This window comes from Phoxinus phoxinus (assembly GCF_949152265.1).
Source record: "Phoxinus phoxinus genome assembly, chromosome: 16".
In the NCBI taxonomy this organism is placed as follows: domain Eukaryota; kingdom Metazoa; phylum Chordata; class Actinopteri; order Cypriniformes; family Leuciscidae; genus Phoxinus; species Phoxinus phoxinus.
The window spans coordinates 29589297-29616293 of NC_136891.1; the positions used below are offsets into that span (position 1 = coordinate 29589297).

The following is a 26997-nucleotide window of genomic DNA, read 5'->3' on the forward strand; positions in this document are numbered from 1 at the left end:
TGAATATAAGACGACCCCCCCCATTTCCAGACTTATTTTTGTAGAAAAAATCTGGTTTTCAACAGAAAATAATTTTATTTGAAAATTGCACTGATAATTAATTTTCTCTCTTCCAGCACGCGCGCGCACCTTTCTCTCTCTCTCTCTCTCTCTCTCTCTCTCTCTCTCTCTCTCTCTCTCTCTCTCTCTCTCTCTCTCTCTCTCTCTCTCTCTCTCTCTCTCTCTCTCTCTCTCTCTCTCTCTCTCTCTTCTCTCTCTCTCTCTCTCTCTCTCTCTCTCTCTCTCTCTCTCTCTCTCTCTCTCTCTCTCTCTCTCTCTCTCTCTCGCACACCTCTCGAGCGCACACCTCTCGAGCGCACACCTCTCGAGCGCACTTCTCTTTCTGCGTCTCTCGCGCGGCAGAGAGGAGCAGCGTTTTAATTCAGTTAAGCACAGATATTATGTTGCTTCTCTAATTTTACATGCAAGTATTCCCGAAATCACAGCACAGATATTGTTTTATCTTATGTGTATTTGATTTCATCAGACGACGGCTCGATTATCAGGATTTTTGTGCAGATTAACATCTTGGAAGGGAAAGCTGGTTTTGTCGTAATGGATCGCGTTTCAGTCACTATTTCATATTCATTCGTTCTTTCTCCCTTTCCCCCGTGATTTTGTCTATATTGCGAATATAAGACGACCCCCCATTTTTCAGCCTATTTTAGGACAAAAACCTCGTCTTATATTCGGTTATATACGGTAATACTTTTTATTAATCATATTAATAAAGCACTAATTATATTAATAAATTATAATGCCCAATTGGCAATATTTTACTTTATTTTATCCATACGCAACACTTTTTATTTAAAGGCCAATTAATGTGTTCGCCCAGTCTTACTATCTAATCAAATCCTATAATTACATTGCTACCTGTCAACTTCAACATTAAGCTCCACTTAATGAGATGCAAAAACTAATAGGCTACATCATGCTGAGATGAAAACGACTAAAATGGACTGTTGCTAACGAGTAATTAAATTACTAATTTGCAACAAAAGCAATGCCGAGGAACAGGGAGAGAGCTTTTTCCTGATATCCCTGTGTCGGCCTGCACGATGACATAAGCAAATGGGCATTGTGCTCCAGTCATACGCAACGTATTCAGCAGATTTCCCCCTTCTTCTTGCCTGCTATAATTGCTTCGTCCATCTAAGTTGTCAGTAAATCTGATAGAACGTGTTTATCACTGCCGCCCGCACAACACGAGCAACAAATTGGGCGTACGAGTACGATGCGCGCCTTATCTGCCTTTTGTCAAACCAGCTAGCATCTAGCGGTTTTGCGTAGCTGAGCAGGTTCTCTTTATAAGCAGATGTTGTCTGCAGTGTCTGGTGCTGTCTTTGGCAGGGTTGCACGACGGCGAGAATATGGCAGGGCTGTAAGCCTCAGCGTGTGGGCAAGAACGCTATTGAGAGTGAGCTGCCCCTGAACAAGCAAGCTGTGCCACCTTGAACCTTTGTTTCCAAATCAGCAGTTTGCCTACAGCACTGATCATTAGCAGAGCAAGTCTAGGGAGGCCGTTGCCAGCGCTATCTCCAGGGGCTTCATTAGGGACTGCTGAGAGAAAACATCTTACTGGCCGAGAGGACTGGGCGCAGGGGTTCAGGATCCAGAAGTCAAACACCTAGAGGAACATCTTAACGCTAAGAGGTCTGAAAGCTCTCTTTAGATGAAGATCTGGTGATGAGGGCATGTTTCTGTAGGGTTATGGCCAAGCTTTACACCATAGGCGATCATATGATCATAGAGAATTGACTGTAGCTCTATACAGAATTTGCACACATTGGAATTCTGTGGAATAGATTTAAACATGGCAATGTGCCCAATATATCTGATCATATCTGGATGATATTATCTCCCCTTCTGATTAATGAAACTTTTTTTTTTTTTTTTTTACATCTGGACTTGACTACTGCAATAGCGTTTTTTGCTGGGCTACCAAAGAGCTCTTGTGAGTTCAGAATGCAGCTTCAAAACTCAGATCCCTTCCTTGCCTGTCAAGATCCTCTCATTAGTTTTTTAAATGTCTTCCTGTACCTTTCTAATTGGTTGAATAAAAATACTCCTATAAGATTGCTCCGAACATCCAATGGTAAGTTGCTGGTTGTACTAAAACACAGCTAAACATTGGTGAGTCAGCCTTTAGTCATTTTGGTCCCAAGCTATGAAACTAACTTCCTGACAGCCTACGTGCAATTGACTCACTATGCCCTTTTTAAAAGCATCTCGAAACACATTTGTTCACTAGGGCCTTTCCTTGATTTTTCTGCAATACTTTTTTGTTGCAGTTTTATTATCTTATTTCTATTTTGTGAGTACATGTGTTTTTCTCTTCTGTGACTGCACACATTTATCTTCAGTAAAGCGCTTTGTAAACACTGTTTTTAAAAAGTGCTATAAATAAATCTTTACTTACATTTAGTTGTTTAGATCATCATCTAGCATTAATTTAAAGAGATGGCCACAGATTAGAATGACAAAGTAGTACTACAAAGTAGCATAGATCAGGGATATTATCACTAAAGGAGTAATTCATCACTGGATAGTTGGGCTTACAATAAAACCTATTCAATAAAAAGTCATTAATCAGTAAATTACTAGAGAAAACAGAGAGAAGGGGCTGTGGCGTTCCCGATTGCCAAAACCTTTAACACAAAATGCACTTTTGATTTTGGCACTGATCTGACTGTCCGTGGGGCAGATACAAAAATGTGAACGTTTGATCTGTAGTTTTAACGAAAGCCCTAGAGCTGTCGAAATTTAGCCGTATGACACAAAACGTGTAATTTTGTGCCATCCAGCAAACTTTTGACTACTCAAAGTTTTTTTCTGACGGTCTGAAATAAACGGGGATATCTGGGTGCAGGTAACATGGAGAAAGAGTTCAGATTGGTCATTAAAATAATACATATTAGATTTAAAAAAACTTGATAAAAAAAGGCTGCCTTGGCAACTAATTGAAAAAAGTTGAAGTTGAAGCACTAAAATTACTAACTGGAAATTAAATAAAAACTAAAACAGGAAATTACTCTAAAAACTAAAACTGAAAAAAAAATATTCTAATAATAAATAAAAAAACATTACAAAAGCACATCATAACATAAAATAAAATAAAAAAATAAAATGTATAAAATAGTATAAAACTATAAAAATGGTTTACCATAATTTTAATTTCTCTTTTTGCTAGCTAAAAGCATTAAACGAAAATGATCTCTGTATTTGAATATTTAAAGGAAAGGTGCTAGATATTTCATAAAAACTGGAGCATATGAGAGAGTACAGCTGTTATGGTTGACCAGAACGTGATCAATGATGTACAGCATGGCTCAGTCTCGCTCCTCTCCTCCTGCAAAGTTTAGTTCCCATCCTGCTTTAACACACCTGCCTGTAATTTTCAAGCGTGAGCCCAAAGACCTTGATTAGCTGGTTCAGGTGTTTGATGAGAGTTGGAACGAAACTCTGCAGGATGGTTCTCCAGGAGCGCGGCTGAGCACCACTGATGAGCAAGTGTATAATGAGCTGGTGAAAGCTGCCACTCACATTGAAAGTAGAGCTCCTCGTCCCCTTCCTGATCGGCCTTACTGTAGCCACAGTGTCTATACAGGGGGAAAATAAACTAATTAATGGCCTGCAGTCACCAGACATGTTATTTCAAACATAACAGGGCTATGGAATGTTAATCGAAATGTTTTACACGGAATAGAAATGCTATGTATTCCTGTTCCGTGCTATGAGCTTCAACATAAATTAATTGATTTAGATTGTTTTGTCTTTCAGAATGATTGGAATTTTAAAAAATATATATACACAAATAAAGTATCTGCAATTACTGGAAATTATATATCCAGTTGATGATTGAGAATAACTCCATAATGAATTGAATACCAAAGCATTCAGAGTTCAAAGCATTCAGTATCGATGGACATGCAGGAGAGCAATTGTTTGTGAAGGGTTGGGAGGACATGGGAATCAGTGACAAACGTCACGAGTGAAGTTTTCAGATGGAAAAACACTGGCGTTCTTGGTTGAACAATGACAAACAGGTACAAAAGTGAGAAGGAAGGATTCGCAGTTGTGAATCTCATCCTGGGTGTATGCTAACAGCATGAGCTAGTGAGGGGAAAATGCATCAGAGGTCACATTCCCACAGTGTACAACATGATGGTGGGTGGGTGAGTGTGATCACACGCAAGTGGGCGAGGGTGTGAACTCCACAGCTATGGTGGCCTTTGAGGGACAGAAAGGCAAACTGAGAGAGCGTACGAGACTCACAGTAGCGGAGAGTCAATGGGGGCCGCGAGAGCGTACCTTCTCCCTATGATGAAACCAAACACCATGAAGACCAGGATGATGGTACCGGCTACCGCCACCACCGCAATGATGATGACTGGATTCTGCTCACTCGATATGACTGTAGCTGCAATTGAAACACAAATAAACAATAAAAGATGTTAACTGCAGTGCTATAAGCTTAGTTTATAAAATATAGGGATTCAAATTTAAAACATTAATTTTATTGAATTAATTGTTAATTTTCTCCTATTTTTACACTCAGGTTACATTTTCTGTCATCAATGCCTATATGTGCTTGCAGAATTTAAAATGACTGGTTTTAGTGTTTCATTTCAACTTTATTTAATCATTTACGGCTTATTGGAATTGGCCAGAATTTTAATTTTGGCAAAAGGAGAAAGCAGGATAGCTTAAAGCAAAGCTCCATTGAAAAATCATGGGACGGTTGTAACCCCCTACTCGTCCTCTCTCTGCTGCAGGGAGGGGCTGGCTCTATTTTAGGGTCTCGCTGAGTGCACGGTTCTACTGTTTCAGAAAGTGGGCTTAATAGTCCCAGATGGTAATACAGTGGCCTGCATTTGAAACAATGACACATTCAGGTTGGATTGTTTCACGTTAGGTTCGTTTCTCCGAATCGAAAACACTGCGCTCATTGACAAACTGCAGAGGGAACCGAAACATCTTATCGAACATACACAATGTCTTAGGAACAGTCTGGGTCAGAGATTTTATCTGGAAGAAGCTGGACCTTGCCTTCAGGTGTAATCGGATAGATCATAATGCGAAACCTTGCTAAACTAGAGCTACTGTAAACTAGCAGGCCAATTAGCAAAAGTAGATAACAATCACATTCTGTTTTGCTCACCAGATCCAGTGGATTCTTCCTTGGTGGTGACCTCTAGTCTTGGACCGAAGGTGCCGTATCCCGCAGCGGTGAATGCTCGAATCTGAAAGACGTACGCTGTGCTTGGCTTCAGATTATTGACTGTGGCTGAAGTGGACTTTGACTTCACGGTGGAGTAAATGCGATCCTTCTGGTCCTTCAGGTTCAAAAGAAGAAAACAAAATAACAATCTTGTCACAGGGTATCAACCGCACAAAATTGTACAAATTCTTCATAGAGAGGGGGGTTACGCTGAAGTGTTTGGCAGCGAATACTGGAGCATTTGGCCCTTTTCACACGTAAAGAGTTCAAGCAGAGGCAATATCACAGTTTTTCATCCGTAACCTAGGTAACCAGAAGCAAGCTGTTTGCGAGGAGCTGGTGCTTCATTTACAATTGGAATGTCAAAGAGAGCTTTAGGAAACACAAACACATGCACACCCACACAGAGTGTACGGCTATATCCCAATTTGCATGCTATCTGTCCTATGTAGTAGGCAAGATTAAGATTAGTGTGTCACAGTGTGTTGACAATGGTATGCAAAAGATGTCTGAAGATGTTCTATTTTTAAGTAAAAAAAATTCCACAATGTTTTTTTTGGGGTTAATATTGCCCACTTGTACACTTGTATCAAATAGGAAGCAGTTTGTACTTGTTCTACAACCACAGTAATATTCAAATCTTTGAAAACGAAACAAACTCAGTGATATTCTAGACAGATATTTCTAGATAATGTAATTGCCAGATAACATTAAAAAATAGTAATAAATTGAGAGGTAAATAAAGTTGCAATTGTGGCAATTATGGAAAAAGTAATTGTGAGATAAATGGACAATTACAAGATAAAGTAACATTCAGATAAAGTCACAATAGTGATATGTAAATTATGAGAAGTAATAACAATACAAAAGTTGCAATTTTGAGTCGATATAAAGATTTAAAGATATAAACTCAAAATTACGAGGAAAAAAAGTCCCTAGTCTTCAAAAGTTTGGTTTTTTTTTTTTTTTAAGAAAGAAAGAAACCGGTATTACACAATTTTTTACTGTATTTTTGATCAAATAAATGTAGCAGTGGTGATCATAATAGACAAAAAAAACATTAAATACATAAAAAAAAAACATATATATACATATAATATATATATATATATATATTTTTATGTTTTTTATGGTTTTTTTAAACAAAAATATATATATTAAAAAAAAATTGTGTAAATGTTCTTTAATACATAAAACTGATTCAAACCTGCATCACCTGTGTGAATGCCATAGCTGCAACATTTGAAAAGCATACTAGTGCTATACATAGTATTTTTCCACTGATCTTTAAACTCTCTCCTGGACTTCAGCAGACAAAAAAAAACTAAAACTAAAACTAAAAAAAACAAACTAAAAAAACTCTTAAATGGAATGCCACAGGCTGTTAGGAGTGAAGTCAAGCTTGCTTCTAATTTTCAAACAGGACGGACAACAGCCAGGGAGCGCTGGTCAGGAGGCTTCCCTGGTTTCTCTGCTTTCACATTGTCTAAGAGACCGGAACCCTTAAGGCTGAGCACCGAGCGAACGCGCTGGAACTTTCTGCTCATGCTTGACTAGCTTACATATGAGTTTGATGGTAGACACTATGAAGCTGTGCTTTATAATGGATGGGAGGAGGGATTGAGCAGGAGAGTGAGCTGAGGTTAAAGAAATTAAGTGTGGTATGTGTTTGTGTTCATGTTTTTTTGGGAATACAGTACTGATTAATGTTTTAGTGGCAGCCTGAGCAAACCTGCAAGGAGTTGTGGGTTGTTTTTCATCGAACAGATGCTCAGGTACAATTCCAGACATCACGAGTTATGTGTGCTGCTCTTGTGTGTGCATTTCTGAAGTGGTCTTAGACGTGCACGAGTGTGGCAGTGATAAACTGAGACGGTCGTGTGTATGTTTGTGTGGGATTGGTGAAGGACCTCAGTCTAATTAAAATCTTATGAGTGTCTCATTCATTATAGCAATTAGACGGGAAGGATCCACTCAGACCGGAGCATTTGACTATGAGCTATGTGCACAGAGAATGCAAATCATGAAAAAGACGAAAACATGCAGGATGGGACAGGTTGCATGGGAATTGGGATGCTGACGGACAGGTAGACGCGCAGTCATTGTCTCTCTCTGTCTGTTATTTTCTGAAACAAATACATATATTCATTAATAGCTTGTGCTCTGGAGCAGGTGGTGTGTGTGGACTCACTTTCTCATAGTACTTGATCTCGTATTCGGTGATGACGCCATTGGGTTGCTCTGGTTCCTGCCAGGAGAGCTGAACGCTGTGCTGCTGAACTCGCTCCTTTATCACCTCACTCACCTGAGATGGGGCTGAAAGAAAGAACAAAAGGAAAGATTTTTGAGTTTTAGTAATTCAGTACATGTTAAAATGGTACAATAAAAAAAATATATACATGCCTTATTACAAAATGAACAAAACAGTAGTTTAATCGTATCTGTAAAACTGAAACTTGCTTGATTGACATGTCACACAATTGATGTTTGTGTATCTCTGTAAAGCTTTACAATTAATTGCACAATTTTAATTTTACTGTAAAGAAACAATTCCATATAAAGGACAGACAGACAGACAGACAGACAGACAGACAGACAGTGTTGTGTTCTGACAGACATAATGTGTTGTGTTCTGTGTAGATTTGTTAACAAAAACATAAATATTAGGGAAAAACATGACTTATGACTTATTATTTGAGATCTGTTTGCATGGAAGAACACACTGAGCCAACAGCACCTTAATATATTCACATACGCATAAAAAAACGATTCCCTTGCTTTAATGCAAATTCGGTACCTGGTTGGCACAAATACACACAGACAGAATCTTGTGTCACTACTGCTGCTCTGATGAATATTCACTTGGTGGCTGCTAAATGTTTACACCTCATAATGGAAATTTCAATTACTGAGCAAACAGCAGAAGACAGCCTTATCCCAGTCAGAGTAAAACTGCAACGTTTGGCTTATGAATGTCAATTAAGTCAAATTAATTCCGCCGACACATGCGGAAGTGCTTTTGAGAGAAATGCACCCGACCCCGTTGGGCGTCTCATTTATTCCCTCCCTTTAGCGCCATTGCCAGATCTGCGTGTGCCTCCTATACTCTTTCTTCGCCAGTGTGCTATAATTGTCTTTAAATTACAAAGTTATTGCACGCTTTGTACGTTGACTCGGTATACTATTTCCAAACGCTGTGTGAATTTAAAACGAGAAGCTTGTGGGTAACCCAAATGAAATTCCTTGTTTTTAATAACCTCAGAAATAAGATCCGTTCGAATCTCAAAAGGTAACCTTCGGATGAGGACGTTCTGGAAGAAGTGCGTGGAAAAGTAGCGCTCATGCACACGGCATTAATGAGTGTCCACTCTCAACGGACGTCTGTTAAAGTAAGAAAAGACAGAATTACCTCAAGCAGAGGGGAAGGAAAAAGAGAATTAGGCTTCGAGAGGAATTTAACTGATCTGTGTGTGCAGTGAGACAGAGTGAGAGACGTAGTGACATCTCCGTATCGGTGCTCGGTGATCCGTCGAGGGCAAAGATCCAGGGTCACGACCTCATTTGACCCGGGATTTTCTTTTTCTTGCTGATCTCGTGGTAATGAGCGTTTTAGGATTAAAACCTCATTACGGCTATCTGGCACCACGGATGGCAGCACAGATCTAAAACCGCAGCAGTCAGATTGTGTTTTGACATATGTAGTATAATCCAACTAAAACAATCTAATTTCCCATCCAGATCTGAAGGTTGGCCAGATCAACTCACACTACACTGTGCCAGCCTGCATGGTAGTTCTTAACACCAGCCAAATTTCTTGTTCTCCTTAAGAGGCTATTCAGTCTAAATCACACTAGCTTTCACTTAACACCACAGCAATCGTACTGATGCATTTAGGGATGTTGTTACATACTCAAGGTGTTTTTAACTCCCTCAGTTGTAAACTGTGCTGATGAAGAGGACTTAAACAAGACTGATTACCTACTTTTTTTTGCTTAGTCAAAGCAGTCCGAGCGTCTCAGAATCGGTGTTTGTTTTTCGCCTCTGTCCACATTCATTGTATGCAGAGAGTGTCAATTACCCATGAGGAGTGGGGCGATGGCAGGCAGGACACGCCAATTTAAAGAGCACACTTGTACAGCACAGAACCAGTTGTACTGGAGTAATTGGATCTTTTGCCCCCTTTCAACTGACTGCTCCTTCTGTAGTGTTTCGTATAAGGTGCTCGACTGTCTTTCGGAGTAATAGCCTCGGTCCTTTTAACCTGATCTGGGAAATAAAAGTTGTTACTGTTTCTCTGGAGTTACTTCTCCCACATGAAGTGTTTTCTTTTTATTCTTCTATATGAATTTCCATATCCAGCACACCCTCTGACTTCTGAATCTAGTTACACTATACAAACAAGTGTACTCTGCTCTTGGGATTTCTGAGGACAATTTTCCATTGACAGGTCAATCTGTTAGACACTTGTATTTACTTGTAAAAGCACTAAACTTTGGCCCTAAGGCAACAGATGTTCGCTAGTTTTGACAAGCCACTTATCAAGATAGTAATAAAACCAAATAATAATGTAACCTAAAATGTGTTAAAGTGTAAACGGATGTTTTTAGAGAGAAACTAGAAAAGAAAGAAGTTCTTTAAAAAATGTAACAAGAGTTTTGCGGCTTTTAGTTCAAGTCTGTTAGATTCGAGACCATATATATGATGTATAGGGATGCACTGATATAAAAATTCTGGCCAATAATGATAATTATATTAATGTTCTGTCTGATAACCGCCCTCGTCAAGCCATTTCACTGGGTCTGATATATCTACAATAAGAACTTCCATAAGAACAACCTTACCACTACCTTCAAATCCTATGTGGAAAAACCTATTTCATATACCCACAGATATATTGATTTGCTCCACAACTTTCACTACATCATGAAAGCTAAAACACAACTATCTAACTCCTGTTCAAACTTATAAATATATATATATATATATATATATATATATTAATTATTATTTTTTTAAGGCAGGGCCCAAACTTTCATCATAAACAGCAGCCTCGTGTTCCAGCAATGCAGGACAGGCCGCCATCCCCTCTCCGCTGAGAACCAGCCGGGTAATTGAGAATCGAGCGTGATGACAGCCCTCATATCGACTCGAATCTGCGAGCTGGAAGAGAGACCCTGAGTTCAGTGTTAATATGGAGGAAATGTGTCCCTCACTCCCTCTCCGTGGCACTTTCCCCATGGTATGTTTAACCACTGCCCTATAACAACCATTAATGACATGCTTACCTCAGAGCGAGTCAACCCACTCCCACTTTTATCGCACGTAAGGGGCCTAGCGCAGCAGAAAATCGGATAATTGTTCCGTCTGTCCTAAAGAGGCAGTGCGAGGGGGGGACGTTTTGTGTGCAGTGGCTGGGTGACATAAAAGCAGATATTAGTGACCTTCTCAAGCCTCCTAATGCATAAGTTAATTCAAGCAGAAGCAAGCGTCTATCATGCTCTGCATTAGAATACATTAGGGATACATTATGCATGGATGTTTTTATATACTCTCAGCTTCTTTCCCTCTTCCTCTGTTGGCTGGCTGTGGCGTTCAGCATCTGAAAGTGCAGCACTAGAATGCCATTATTTTACAGAAATCATTTTCTCTTTCTGCTTTGCTTGTGCAGTATTAACTTTGAAGTATTTTAATTATCCAGCCACTTAAGTCAAGGCTGACACTCTCACGTCCATGAATTCTTTTCATCCACCTAAAAACTATTGAATAACTCTGAGCGCTTACCAAGAGATGCCAAATGAAACGGCTCCACAAACACATTCTTAAGTGCTGCATTGCAGCTCCTATTCTTTGACTAAGGCCAGGAGACGGAAGAATAGACGTTTTGCTTTAACCAAGGGCATAGGAATGATCTGAGAAGCATGTTAAAAAACCTTATCAGCCTGGCTCATGAATATTAATGAGGCGATGTTAATGTCCGGCCAGTATTTCTAACTGGTTTGCTGAAAAGCAGGTGGGTTTGTTTGATCGACTGCTGATACTATCGTCCGGCAGAGGCTTCTACTTGGTTGTAAGCTGTCGTTTTATGTGGCCAGCTACATTATTTTCTGTAAAAACACTAAATAAAATTACTACTGCACAAAAAAAAAAAAAAAAAAGTGTTACAATAGTCAATACAGCTTTAAGTGTGTGGCAGTTTGACGCATGATCACTAAAGAAATCCTGCATACACGGCAGGTGGGGGGTTAGGCGGGTATGTGGGACGTCCTCTCAACAGATTTCTGTCATTTGCTGGATATTTTTTATATTTATGGTCGTCCCTCAGCTGGAGCACAGGACTTTAATAGAGCTGGGCCTCCCACAGACGGCTTTTCCAGAGCCCTATGAAAACATCGAGATCGGCGACAGAGCTCTCGTCGGACGGACACTAACGAGGGCTGACGCAATCAACATTACTTAGCTTGACATTTTGACTCTAAGCAGGAAAAGAAAAAAGGCCTGCGAAAGAGACGGAGTCGCATAAATGAAAAAAATCTCAAGGAGAGGCTGCACCGGTGTGTGAGAGTGTGTAAATGAATATGAGAACGGAGAAAGCGTGGGTGTTAGATCTGCCTCATTATTGCCCCTGGCTACCGCAAAATGTGTGTGAGTGTGTGAAGGAGCATGTCCTCTTGTTCCTCCGGTCTGCCGCTGCCTCACAAGCCCAGGGAGATGGCGTGTGTACTGTATGTGTGAGTGTGTGAATACTTATTTAGACTAACCTGCATAATGAGTTGAGACATGAGATTTTGTATGTGAATAATGGTGCTTCATGACCCAAAAATGATGGACAGCAAAGGGAAAAAACAATGCTCAATGTAAATAATAAAATGCTACTAATAAATGTATAAATTAAATAGGATCAACAACTTTTTAAAATGTTTCCTTTTCAGAATATTGTTGGGCCTATGCATTTTATAGTCATATTCAAATCAAGTTTATTTATTTAGCACATTTTAAAGTCACAGAAGTTGACCCAAAGTGCAGCACAATTTTAAATAAATAAATTGAGCACAAATATTATATGTTTACTCGTAAAAAAAATATTAAATTATATTATAATAAATCATAACAAATAAAAAATTATAATACTTAATTTTCCTTTTGTTTACTTTAGTAAAGTCCAATGTAAAATAAAACCAACTGAGAACAGCTAAAGTACATCATCATTCGCTCATGGCTGTGTATGCTTGGACCGTCTCACGGCGAAGGTTATTCACTCAGGAAGTTGATAGTGCACATAGTTGAGTGCAAACATTAGAAAGACTGAGTGGGGAAAAAGAAAGAGAGGACAAAACCCAGAGAAATAAAGAGACAGAAGCCATAGAGGGAGAGAAAGCAAGGAGAAGAGAATTCACTCCGTCAGTAGAGGCTCAGTGATTCAGAAAATAAAGTAGGTAGAAGATGATGGCTCCCCGTTTTGATGAATGTTGAGGGAACCGGGAGAATTGCAGTGACAAGGTTTTCTCTTTTGCTGTCTTGTGCTGTCTCTCCCTCTCTCGCTTGCTGTCTGTCCCTCGACCCCCAGCCCCGGCGTCCTCCCGCTGCACACTACCAAACAGAAATGTGCTTTCCCAACCACCGTTACCAAGAGCTTTGTCACTTTCAGTTAGAGCGGGGCCAGGGGGACGCTCCGATTTGGCGCTGCACACAGGAACCGCTCAAGCTGCTAAGTAACGCTTTCATTTCTCTCAGGGATCAAAGCCCGAGCTTTTCGGCAAACCGTGAGATGCTTTAGAAGTGAAAAGGCCATTGAAACTCACACTTGCAGCTGAATCTGAAAGTAAAAAGTACAGTTCTGGGTCTAGTCACGTCTAGTTTGCTTGGTGTTTTCTTCAAATGGTGTAAACAAATGAAACGAAACATATCACAACCTGTAATATTTTGCCTCAATATTAGAGAAGCTAAAAGCTTTTTCCCACGATCCATCCTCACTATCAGTCTTTCTTGAATAGTAATGTAAGAATTCCATATGAGAGTTCTTGATGACACACCCTGTGCTTTAGAAGGGGTGCTATTACGATAGCTGTCTCTCACAATTCGGAACTATCCTATTAGGCTGTAGAGAGAAGTGGAATCCAATTCAAAAGCAGATCCAGGCAGCAAAGGCTGTTCATTCCGGAGTCTGGCATTGGCAGAGCTGATTGATAAAGATGACTGTTTGAAAACACAGATTTGGAAAAGCTCTAAAACATACAAATTGCAGCTTCACACCGCAAATTATTATTTTTTTAATCCAGAACAAAAACAAATGTTATGTAACAAACAAAAAACTAAATTATTGAAGGTTGTTTCTGCCTCAAGGAAGGAAGGAAGGAAGGAAGGAAGGAAGGAAGGAAGGAAGGAAGGAAGGAAGGAAGGAAGGAAGGAAGGAAGGAAGGAAGGAAGGGAGGGAGGGAGGGAGGGAGGGAGGAAGGAAGGGAGGGAGGGAGGGAGGGAGGGAGGGAGGGAGGGAGGGAGGGAGGGAGGGAGGGAGGGAGGGAGGAAGGAAGGAAGGAAGGAAGGAAGGAAGGAAGGAAGGAAGGAAGGAAGGAAGGAAGGAAGGAAGGAAGGAAGGAAGGAAGGAAGGAAGGAAGGAAGGAAGGAAGGAAGGAAGGAAGGAAGGAAGGAAGGAAGGAGCTTATTTTTTATTTGTGGATCCTCGCTTCCTTTCCTCGCATCTTAGCTCCACCCCCTTAGGATGCGAGGGAAGGATATACCCGTGTATCCTCGCTCATGACTCTAGAGGAAGCTTCCTCGCTCCTCACCTTCTAGCGGTGCAATTAGAGAATTGAGATGTCCTTCAAGATGGCTGAATTCAATCGGTTTCTGGGCCACAGGCTGGAGGACGTAGGAGTGAGGAAATGAGGAGGCGTCAATTTGAGTATTGAGAAGCACCCATAATTACACAGTCATTTTGTTTTTGTTACATAATACCTCGGAGGGAGGGAGGGAGGGAGGGAGGGAGGAAGGAAGGAAGGAAGGAAGGAAGGAAGGAAGGAAGGAAGGAAGGAAGGAAGGAAGGAAGGAAGGAAGGAAGGAAGGAAGGAAGGAAGGAAGGAAGGAAGGAAGGAAGGAAGGAAGGAAGGAAGGAGAAAGTCAAAATTATGAGAAAAGAGACCAAAAGAAACTGCAAAAAAAGGCAACAAAACAAAACCAAACGCCAACAAATCAGAGCCACTGATATCCTTGAAGGATGTTTGATCTGGAAATCTAGCTTCCTTCAATACTGTGAGCCCCTTGATCACACGTCACCAGCCATGGAATCTAACTCTTACTCTAACAGCCCAGCTGTCCTATGCGACGAGCATGCCATGAGTTTGGAATGGCATTTAATCGTGTAGCAGACGTCGGCATGCCTGATGCCTAAAGCGGAGCTGGTGAAGTTCGTCTCGACACTTCCTCTCACAAATTAGAGTCCAGCGGTGGCAGCCTATTATCAGCCATCACTGTTCCCACTGCACCATCTGACCCCCAGACAGAGTCACCTGACCTGCATTAGAAACACTCATTTACAGACGTATAATCATACAGTAATCATGTAATCTCACTGACCCAAGGTTGCCACGGTCCACATACTGTGAGGTTCAAATGTCAAAGGACACTAATGAAAATGCTTCTATCATGCATTAAATTATGAGCACAGTAATTTGACTGAAGAGTTTAATTGAAAAATTAAAATACATTTTAAAATACCCTAGTATTAAGTTTGTTCCGTCTTTTGTTTTAATTACAGCAGCACACAATTTGTGTCGAATCTGATCACCATATTCTCCAGCATGATTTGAGATGATCCAAAGAGTAAATTAATAAAATGATTATTCATTTTAAATGATAATGTTTTGTTTCCCAAATTTTGAATGTCAGATTTTCAGAGTATTCTTAGATCCTTAATGTATCATTAAATTGGATTCGTACAGCACAGCAACAAAAAAATTTCATCTAGTTTCAAATTTTTGGTCTTTGATGCATTGCTGTTATTTCTTATTTCCATAACACCCAAATATCGGCCCAATAAGACGTAATAAGAAAGCAAAATAAGATTTGAAAGGTAACATACATAAACACAATGAGAAATCTTTATCAACACAGCAGAGAGACGTTTCAAAACAAGCAATAGCGGAATTATGTTGTTATTTCCAAAGATGAGTAATAGTTAAGGGAGAGGATGAGAGACATCCGTGTGCATCTCGGAGTCTCCGCTGTGGGTGAAGAGAGAAGAAATAGAAATCATGTGATTATGACTTGACTCCCAGGTGCTAGAAAAGACAGCACTCTGGATTTTATCAGGCTACCCAGCATCCCCTCCACTCAAGCGTGATGGCCTCAGCCATAAGCACCTCATCATCTCTGCAATACACACATCAGCGCTCCACGTTCAATTCCCAACTCCACCACAGCTTCCGTAGGAGAAACCCTCAGACCGCTCCTGACATTACACACCCCATCTGCTGCCACGAGCCGCCCATGTGAATTAGCAGCAAATCACCAAAACAAAATCAAACGGTTGAGGTTGCATACATTTGCTCTAGATTTGATCTTGAATTTTGTGGAAATGACAAATTTGAAAATATGCAATTGAGTTAGGGAGAACTTTTTGCCTTACTTCACTGGAAGTTCACTCATGCTGAAACTGGCCTCTGGTTTATGCACACGCACGCACGCACACACACACACACACACACAAACACACACACACAATCATGCCTCACTCTAATTACAGACTTTTCAGGAACACAGACTGCAGTGTTGGGGTGAAAGGTTGCCATGTAATCATAAAAATATGCCACAGACCCTACTCTCACTGGGCGTTTCAAACAGTAATCCTGACCTCACAGACCATCGAAGCAAATACCCGACCCTGAAAGCGACGCGATTCAAATGAGGAATGAACGTCCTGGGACAGAGGCCAATTTTGGCCCACTCTTCCAGTTTATCTGCTGCCAGCCTGACCTTTGGCTATACAAGCAGCTACATGACTACAAGACATCTCAGAGTGTTAACACGCGTCATGCTTTTTATAGTTTGTCTTAATAAAACAGAGGCTGCATGACGATTCGCATTTGAAGGGCTCACTAAACAGACAGAAGGACCTCAACCTTCTCATCTCAGCGAAATGTCAAAGTAATGCCTCAGGCTTGCGCAACACATTCACACACGCACGCCGCGCTGATTGCATATCTGAGCTCCGGCGGAACCGAAAAGCTAAGATTATTCACCAAACAAGCTGTGCTTTAAACTGATGGGTTTTTCAGGGTCAGAGGCACATAGCAAAAGCTATTATTTTAGATTTTGCATGCATTCAAGGCCACTTATCTTAGTTTTACCATCAGGTCAGTTCCTCTGACTATCTTTTAAAGGAACAGTTCACCCATAAATGAAAATCCTTTCATTTACTCACTCTGTCATTTCAAACCTGTATGAATTTCTTTCTTCACAAATGGAGGCTTTGGATGAGAAACAGACAACTTTTATGAGACTTTTATGGTGCTTGCGTCCTTTATGAAGCTTGAAAGCTACATTAATTGATATTGAATGGAAAAGAGCGACCAGGACCATACTGTTTGGAATCTAGGGCTGGAACGACGTCCATTACGTAAAATAGTCGGCATGCTGAAAATCAGCCGTTATTAGAAAAATAATCGAGCCCGATCTAAAGTGTGGAAATATTTTTAACAGAGACTGAATAAAATGTGCTCTGCATGCTCTATAAAACTGAAATGGCAAACCACAGCAGCAAAACTTCTATACAGGACCATAGAAAGTTTTTCACAGCTCTAGAATATGGTTGTCACTCTCATATTGCATGCGTAATACGGCTGCGTTCATACAGTATTCTGTTTTGTGTTTTTGATCATGGGTGCGTGGCTTAGAGACGCGCTGCTCAAACGTACTCTCTGCAACCACAAAGCATTTAACGCTATTGTTGGTTATTTAAATATTTAATGGGTGAACTCACGCCTTGATCGGACTCATTTATTTAATAATGCACAGTCAATTGCTTCACGGTTTTATGGACATGTTTGATACTGTCGCTATTGCCACTATGGTTGGTTAGTTAGAACTGTAAAATGTATTTCCATACAACTGAATGAATATATTCAAGCAACTATTGTAATCTCCTGAATGAACAAAACATTTCAGAATTCACGCTTGTAAGCAGCTGCTGCTGTAAATCCCCAAAAGTGACTGAACACTTTTCCTAATTAAGCCTACACTGCATAAACCTGATCTTTTGTGATAAATAATATCATTAGGTAAAAGTTCATACATAGATTAGTTATCGTTACTCTTTATTGGTAAACTATTGGTTATTGTTCATTGGTAAATTAACCAAAGGATTGATTGTTCGAATAATTAAAAAAATAAATTAATCGATAGATTAATCGATTGCAAAAATAATAGTTATAATAGGTGAACTCTTCCTTTTTTCTTTACTGAATAAATCTTTCATTTTGCACCTGATTGATGAATTTTTTAAATCTCAAATTAAATTAAAATTGCACGAGCGCTTTGAAAAATGATGCCATTGTAAATAGCCATTTATTATCCCAAAGCCTCTGTCATCAGCAATATGATTGTATTAATCAGACCTCGTATGCTCTTTAATCACAGGTTTGGATGCCGTCCACATGGGTGGAACCAAATCCAGTACCGCTCCGTTTTTCCTATTTTCACTGGTTAAATGCATGGCTCTGATTAAAGCTTGTGTGAGCGCCAAAAGGGTTAGTCATTCACCAAGAGCTGGCTAAACTGAAAATCAGAGTCATTGATCTTTCTTAAAAGAACACACAGAAAGACTTGAGTCACATGAGAAAAGCTCAAAATCACACACACATATATATATATATATATACACACATATATATATATATATATATATATATATATATATATATATATATATATATATTGTGTGTTGCGTTTATATGCATATGTGTTGCATATATATATTGTGTGTTGCACATCTTTTTGCACACCTGCTTTCAAGGCAAGGATGGTGAGTGATGAGGTGAAAGAGAAGAAAGGCAGAGAGAGAGAGAGAGAGAGAGAGAGAGAGAGAGAGAGAGAGAGAGAGAGAGAGAGAGAGAGAGAGAGAGAGAGAGAGAGAGAGAGAGAGAGAGAGAGAGAGAGAGAGAGAGAGAGAGAGAGAGAGACATGGCATGTATGTGATGTTTTATTTGGCCTGAACGCTGTAATCAGAGGCAGGGAGAGGGACACATCTGCAAAAGCCTGGACATGCTCCGCTCCAGCCAAATTGGCATCAAAGCGAGAGAGAGAGGTAGAGAAAATGAGAGAGAGACAGATGAGAGATTGAAGGGTAAGAGAGAACTGCTCTTGTTCAACAAACACTCCAATTCCGGTTGTAGCCAGAGAAAATATGAAATGAAAAACAGAGGAGGCTGCCTGGGCCTAAAAACCAAACAAAGAAAATATTTTTTCCTTTTACAAAGAAGCCAAATTTATTTTCCAGCCTACAGTGTCGACCCACACTTGCCCCTCTCTCTCTTTTTAATGACCTCTTGTTATCCTGCAAGTGATGGAGAGAACATTTGCTCAGGTTGTTGTCACCGCTACTCCACACAGATATGCGGTGACACCCGCTCAGGTTTCGTGTTTAACATATCTGCACACTGACATGCCATATAGGCACTCGTTCAGCCAAACGCACCTGGCAACAAACAGATACATACCATACAATGTGTGCGCACATGTGCGTGTTTCCGTTTAGTGTGTGTGTGTGTGTGTGTGTGTGTGTGTGGGTGTGGGTTGTGTGGGTGTGTGCTCAGCTGGGCTCGAACAAATCTGCAATAGCCATAAATAAACCGTGTTAATATTATACCCTTTTAACCCTTTAAACAGAGGGTTACATCTTCAACAAAGTCCACCTGGTGTTTTTTTTCCCTGTCACAGAAACATATTAAACATATTAACATTCAAATTACAGAAACGTATTCAAAGAATTTGATAGTAAAATAGGATCTTTATATATTATGTTAAGCGGATGGCATGAAGAAAGAGACATTAGATAACAAATCAATCAAATTCCACATGGGAAGCCATAAAAAGCATCCCGTCTGGTGTGTGTTCTTCTTCGGTTGTGTGAGACAGATCAAACACAGCTATGTTTTGTGATTGACGGTGTAGTGGAACGCCCCACTTTCATGTTCGGTGTGAACAGACAAATTGCTTGCGACTGCAATCCTTGTTATTACAGTCGGACAAAACGAATGACTCAACGCTACAATTGGCTTGTTTTGAGATGCGTCTGGTTTTGTTCATCGGCGCTGCCTGTGAACAGACTTTGATGGAGGTCATCTTAACTAACACTAAACTAATTCCAGACACGCTCGCACACCAGCACCAGCTGTTCGTCTGCCACTGCGGCGAACGATGCGCAAGACTTCTGAGTCATGCGATTGCGGATCGTGTTTGTTAGCATGTATCTGTCATCGCAGGTGAGCAGCCCTATCATTTTTGTGTCTCATCTGGTCTTGACGTCTTCTTTACAGACGCACAGAACCCAGCGTGAGGAATCCCTTCTATGACACGCAGCTGCGGATGAATAGCCGGCACATCTTTCTTTTTTAACGTGTTTAGACAAAGTCCTTGTCGGTACTTACAGATGTATTGCCTCACAAAATTTATTCCAAGTGGTCTTGCTTCTGTTGGCCTCCGATATTACTGTGCGGTGACGTCCATCCGATTACAAATAATGAGGCCCAGAAAGACCCACTGCTCTGTTCTGTTAGCGAACAGAAACTTGTGTTGATTGTGATTAATGTCAAGTTGAAATGGAACCAGAAACAAACAGATTTGTTAATGAGACTTTTGTAGACTTTTGAGTTTTCAGTGGTTGGTCAGTAGATCTGTTTTGATCACACCTGTAATGATGATTTGTTATCAGTTAACTGGATGTTTACATTAGTCTCAATGAGATGATTCATGGGCCAATTAACTCTGGCTCTGGGAAACAGACGTTCGAGGGAACCGGACTATGCAACGGGGCTGAAAGTTCAAGCTGATTTCAGTGCTTTCATTCTTCTCTTTGGTTTTGTTCTCTCGGGCCCTGAGAATAGGGTGATCAGAGTGAGAAAGAGCTGATTATTCTCTCTGTCTGAAGAGAAGAGGATTCTAGTATCCATCTGGCTCGCTTTAGTGTGAGAACCTGAGCGCTGCTGACGGATCCTCTACAAGCTACAACAAAGCTCTCTCTTACTCAGCCGTGGTTTACCAAAGCTCTCCTCTTACACACTTTCCCACTAAATGAGTCAAATCGAAAACGCACGAGAGGCAAGCGGTTTTGTTTTTAACTCACAGGCAACCCTAAAAATACAAAAGAGTACAAAAGTCTAAGATCACTAGTGCAAATAATTGTTTTCAATAAATAAACAAATATTTTCATATTCTATGTTTAACATTGAAATAATTTATATTTATGTTAAGTACAATATTATAATAATAGACATGTTAAAGCTTATTTATATCAAAATATATATTCAATTTGAACAACTTCATAAAAAAAAAAAAAACGGGCAAACTCGAATGTAAAAATGTAAATAAACATGATTGATGAATGCAGTCCAAAAGTCTAAGACTTAGTGAAAATGATTTAACTTTTTTATTGGATACTACTCTTATTTAAGAAATAATCTTAAATATTATACAAGTACAAATTAGATAAATAAATAGCACACACATATAATTATAATACATATGAATTAATATATAATTAATTAAATAATTAATACTTGATCAATATAATATTCTAATTATAATTTTGATCTTATTTAATTAATGACAGAAAAATAGCGTACAAAAGCTTGTTTCTTATTTAATCTCCAAATGTTGTTTTAAAATACACTTTGAATGCCATCTTTTCAATGTATTCTCAGACTTTTTCGACCCCATTATACAAACCTAGGTCTTTTATCCCTCTGTCTTTCATGTCTCTTTATTCTTGGCTTTCTAGGCCAAAACGTTACGCTAGGAAACTCAAACATGGCTTTTAGATGACAGACGGCAAAGCATATTCCCCTGTCTCTTCCCTGTGTCCCTTCATATCTCCATATCTCGCTCTGTACATTGCAGATTCAGCCGACTTAATCGCTCCAATTGAAAGTGCCTGTGAGCAGTCCAAGCTCCCAACGCACAGTGCAGAGATAAAAGAGAGGGCCAGTTGACTCTCATCCCCCGGGATAGCTGGCCCCTAATCCTATTTTCTGTACTTTTATGAAATGAGAATAACAATATTCTGATGGATAAAGCGGTGGCGACATTCATCTCGTTGCTGGAAGGGGTCTCTTTTAAGCCGGGCTCGTCCGGGTGGCTTGAACTCTGACCTGTGTGTGGAAGAAAGCTATTCCTGAGGAAAACATGTCGGCTATCACTGCTATAAATTAGTATATATTACATTGTGTGCATGTTATCGCTATCGTTTCTGGTTACACAACATTTTGATATGACGCTTCCAGGAGTTTGCAAATGAAAGCCTTATCTTTACACCCATCTTCAACTTGCAATATCTGTATTTGCCCCATGCTGCTGTTTTTAGCACAGTCGTCGTACCAGTTTTTCGTAAAGCAGTGGCACGCATTCAACGTTTTTAATAGGTCTAGGACGTGAAAGCCTTTAGTGTCAAATTTCACTAGCGTCATTACTCCATAATATCTCAGCGTCATATTAACATAGTAGTCAGACTGAGTCAGTGAAGACAATAAAAGTGAGCTTTTAAAGCCTGTCAGCCCTAATGGACTAGATACTGACTCCACGGTTTAAGTACATTTATGTTATTCATTCTTTTTAGCAGTAGTTTTTATAAGAAACACCGCAATAAGCTTTTATTAAACAGATTTCACAAGACACATACAATGACATATAATCAACAGCAATATCAACGAAATATATATATATATTTAGGCCTACATTTTAAGATTTTTGTATTAAAACTACATACTGTATACAATTTCCATCCATTTGGATTAAACAATTTGAACATAAATTAATAAACTTAATGTGATGCATATTTTTTAATAACACATAGTAAGAAACAGGTTAATATTATGTCATAGTGCTAATAAACTGAAGTGTCTCAAATGCATGCTAAGCAGGTTTATATATTTATCACCAATACATGTCAGTACACTTTTAGTCTCATACATATTAACTAGTCCTAATTGAATATTGCTTGTTTCACAGCTAGTCATATATGTATATGTTTTACAAATAAACAGATTTATGCAGATTCTAAACAATTTTATAAAAAAATGCATTTATAGTTCATAATAAACTATGCCTACATATTATTATTATTTATTTTATTTTGTAATGTAATGTGACAAAACAAAACAATAGAAAACAGTTAAAAAGCAGAAGTATCAGATCAGGAAATGACTTTCCATCTGAAGCACAAAGTGCAGCTCAGGTCGGCTTAGAGCTACTTCACTTTAAAAACTCCACAAATAGTCCTATAAATATGGTGGTCTCTAGATAACATACCTTTTATCATTAAGTAATTATTGAGGGTACTTGCTGAAATTGCTCCATTAAACGGATAATGTTTTCTAATTTAGGATCAAAGCCAGACTCTTTTGCCAGCCGACAGAGGACTATTTGCGGGTTCCTTAAAATGACAAAACTGTAGAAGATTCGAAAAAAATGCTCCTCGCCGTGCAAGATAAAACATTACCCCTCGCGCTCTCTTTGTTTCCCTCTGTAGATCTATACGTTGGAAAGAACAGCAAGTGGAAAGTATTGAGAATGTGATGGGGGGGGGGGGGGGGGGGGTGGGGAATAGAGAGGTCTTGCGGATTCTTTGAAGTCTGATTAAAGTTTGGAGAAGAGCCAGATTCAAAACCTCCAGCTTTGATTAAAAATTCACCCTTTTCCACTGGAAATGATGGACAACACATAAACACACAGAAGCGCAGAACACACACACAACAAAGATGTCTTCGCATTTCCGGTCAACTGAACTTTCCATCCATATGGAACTAATCAGTATCCGATGCAGTGAATCACTCTTAATGGCACTGTCTCTAAAAGTGGTCCGCCTAACACAAGCATCATTAATCAAAGTACACATCTTTAAAAAAGAAGCTGCTCTTGTCTAGTCGTTGTTTATTGGCTTGAATTACTGTAATCCCTCACTATTAAACTAGACCAATTGCCTTTCAAATCTATAATCCCTCCCCCTGTGTCAGACTGTGGGCCAATCAGAACACGGAGACCACCATCACTGTAGCTCCTGTGGCTTTTGGACATACAGTTCCTCGTAACAATGAACACAGCCTAGATAAAGGACCAAGAGAAAAACAGACCTGACAAGCCATAGATCAGGCCACTCTACTGGGTAACAACTTAACAGGTGCTACTATTTTCTCTGCGACTATGTGGGGACTGAATAGCTTTACTGTAATTGGTGATTTTGCATGAGCCTGGTTATAAGTGAGGGACCAGGACGAGTGTTTGCTGAATAAATTGTGACCAAGCCTGCCCCCAACTTTTCAGAGCACAATGATGGTTAGAACGAGGCTTTGGCCTTTCTTTGTGCTCTCCAATTGTTTTCTTAAGGGAATTAAATGCACTCTGTCAGCAGTTAATTGGAGGATGCTGTTTTTCTATTATGCAAATGGAAAAGTTTTCACTTCATTTAAACAAGAGCCACCTCTTCTGTTATTTAGGGGTAAAAGAGTAAGAAAAGCCCTTCAATACCCCTTCTCTGTTCCCACACTTGCCCAAAGAGGCAATGTGGCAGACATTACTAACAATGTTATTCAGACTGGGTGGTCATAATGTACTAATGAAAACATGGAATCAGAGAAATGAGAGGTTGATAAGTTGATTTTCAATTAAATGGAGGATATTTATGACATTTTCAGAGCCTGAGAGACACTTCCCAGATTGCTGTCCTGCTTTTGGGGTGCCATTTAAAATAAATATTTCAATTATAGTTAAATTATTGTATGCAAAACTTTAATTAAATGTATAATTGATAATGTACCATATATTTAAATAAGTGAAAATATTTGCTCATTAATATATCTAGAGGAAACACACCTGTCTAGACCACACGGAATCCCCTGTTCTTTCTTTATGGAGAGGAAAGGTCAGCAAAAAACAGACAAAGCAACACAAAAGGCGGTGGTTTGTGTTTTGTTTTGTTTTGTTTTAACAGCACGTAAAAGTGGGCACACACTCTTCTCTAAACCAGGGAGGGGGGTGCTCTACATTTTCGCAATTTCTGGTTTTTCCTCTGTTCTGTCAGGGAAGAAAAATCACATTCCTCTCCGCAAAGGAAAGTATAAAAGGAAAGAGTTCTATAAATAAATCAGAAGAAAGCGTAGGAAAGCAACAAAAGAGCAAACAACTGAGCATTCCCTTGAGTCTGAAATCTGCACAGGTACATTCCACATGGTTGTTAGCACAATATGGTTATGTCAAATGCCCTTGTTTGGTACCATTTACAAATTCAAACATAAGGCTAAATATTTAACTACATGAAAGCCAGAGTTCAACAATAAGGGATTTTATATCTGTCGTATAGTTCAGATTGTACTTGCCCTGACAATATTTTCAGAGGTCTCACTGCATTAATAAATAAATAAATACATTTTTTTTTTTTGCTTGTTTTTGGTATTTTTAAATTAAATGTTTTAATTATTTCTATATCAAAAACAAGTAATGAATGAATAAATAACATTTTGCTTGTTTTTTATAAAGAATGTTTGATAAAGAGTCAAAATCCTATATCAAAACATTAAATAAATGAATATTAATTTGTTTCTTTATTTAATATGCTTGTTTATGTATAATATTTGAATATTTAAGCAATAAATAAACAAAATGTATACATTTTTGGAGGGGTGCGTGACATTTTCATCAACTGGCCCGAAACACTCCCACACTGGCTCCGGGCTATCAGGCCTTCCTTTCTGCTGACCCATGATAACTAATCCAAAAGGACGCAAATGGACACAGCAAGATAAAGAAAAGCCTTCTGGCCCATATCATATGTGACAGAGATTGTTTAAATTGTGGCAAGACAAAGCTTGTCCTAAACAAAAAGCAGCAAGCCGTTCCTGTCCACTGCAATGACAGTACACCTGCTGTTGGATAAGACAGAAATACGTTTTTCAAAGCTGATGGTCACTATCTGCTATCCCAGCATCCTCTCTACCTCCTGTTACCCTTCTTTATGGTGTCCAGTCCAGCTGTGTTCCCCATCTGTCTGCTGAATAGACCCCTCTCACTCAGTCTGTGGACGCTGTAATCTTTTTATTGTTGTTTTATACTATAAACATTAAAAGCCCGGAGAGCAGATGGCTCTCATATCGTCCTGCAGCTTTGATGAAAAGGCACCGGAGCAATATGACCGAGAAGCAGAGTGTGTGTGTCTGTGTGTGTTAGCGTCACATATAGCTTACAGCAACCAGCAGGTGTGAGAGATGAATAAAATCACGTTACGCTTAGGAAACAACTAAAAGTTGTCAAAGAGTTGACAATTCTGTGCAGGTGCCATTGTGGAACAAATGTTTTTTTTCGTTTGTTTTTTTCTTTCTAGTGAACGTTTACCCTCATGCACTTATTCCGATGCCAAAAGTAGCAAGACTAAAACTCATTAGAATTTCTTTGGCTAATGGAGAGAATAGGAGGAGGTGTGAACAGGAAGGGATGAAGACATAATTAGTTTCCTTCTCCACAGGAGACGGTGCGTTGATGAGACAATGAACAACAGAATAATGAGGGAAAGGAGAACTTTTCCATCATCTTCTGGCCTTTAATCATGTAAAAAAAAGACCAGTCCCTAAAAAAAAAAGAGATGTTACGATGTTTCATAACATTATGATGAGTCTGCTTTAAATCAATTAACAGCCCGACTACATGATACATGTACAGTATGAAAATGTTAAATTTTTATCTAAAAGATCATTGACTTTTCATGTATTTAGATATAATTATTGATAATTATTTTCATGTTATGGCGATTCAATACAATTCTAAGACAGATTTTTAATATTGGTGCACCCCTACAATAAGTAAAGAAACTTAAAATAGTAAAATAGTGATTTAAGCTGAATTTAATTTGTTATGTGGGAACTAAGAAACGCAGTGATTCCAGAGACGTGAAACTAGCCAGTGTTGCCAGTGGTAAAAAAAAAATGGTACCAAAAAAAGTACAGTTTCTCCCGAATGCATAATAATTTATAAGGATCGTTTTCTTACTTTACCACCAAAATGTGTGTATGTGTGATTCCTTTACTTTGAGTGTTTGACAAGCTTGATAAGGCTGCTATGAAAAAGTAAAATCAGATGTGCCAGTTCCCTGTTCAGTTTGGCACATAGATTTGTTCTTGTCAAACAGGTAACAGACAGGGTAAAAGGATTTGGCGCTCTTACAGCTGTACTTCACATCCAAACACACACGCAAACTTTAACTGCACATGCACGAGATTTCTCTCTCACACATTTAAAGTGCGAGTTGTTAAGGCGATGAGTTTGCTCTGGAGTGTGGTAGGTTGTGGCAGCTGGTCTCGGGCACCGCTGACACGCATCTCAATTCAGTCGCACACTAGCACAGTACCTCCCCTCTGTTTCAGCCCTTCTGCAGCAGGAAATGAAACACTCTAACCCCAGAACAGCATGTAGGAACACATGTTGCATGTAAACAGTAGGGCCACAGGTGCATTTGTTTGTATGCGTGACTGTGTGTGCGTGTG

The 26997-nt window shown here is 39.4% G+C and overlaps 1 protein-coding gene across 2 annotated transcripts in view; it reads right to left on the minus strand.

The window, feature by feature from the left end:
- epha7 (eph receptor A7) overlaps nt 1-26997 on the minus strand; it is a 79876-nt gene that overhangs the window by 10674 nt on the left and 42205 nt on the right. For both annotated transcript variants that reach the window (XM_079639167.1, XM_079639168.1), the window contains exons 6-9: nt 7455-7579; nt 5204-5378; nt 4354-4462; nt 3586-3641 (exon numbers count right to left, since the gene is read on the minus strand). In XM_079639167.1, coding sequence (XP_079495293.1) covers nt 3586-3641; nt 4354-4462; nt 5204-5378; nt 7455-7579 — 465 coding nt within the window. The remainder of the gene's footprint in view (nt 1-3585; nt 3642-4353; nt 4463-5203; nt 5379-7454; nt 7580-26997) is intronic.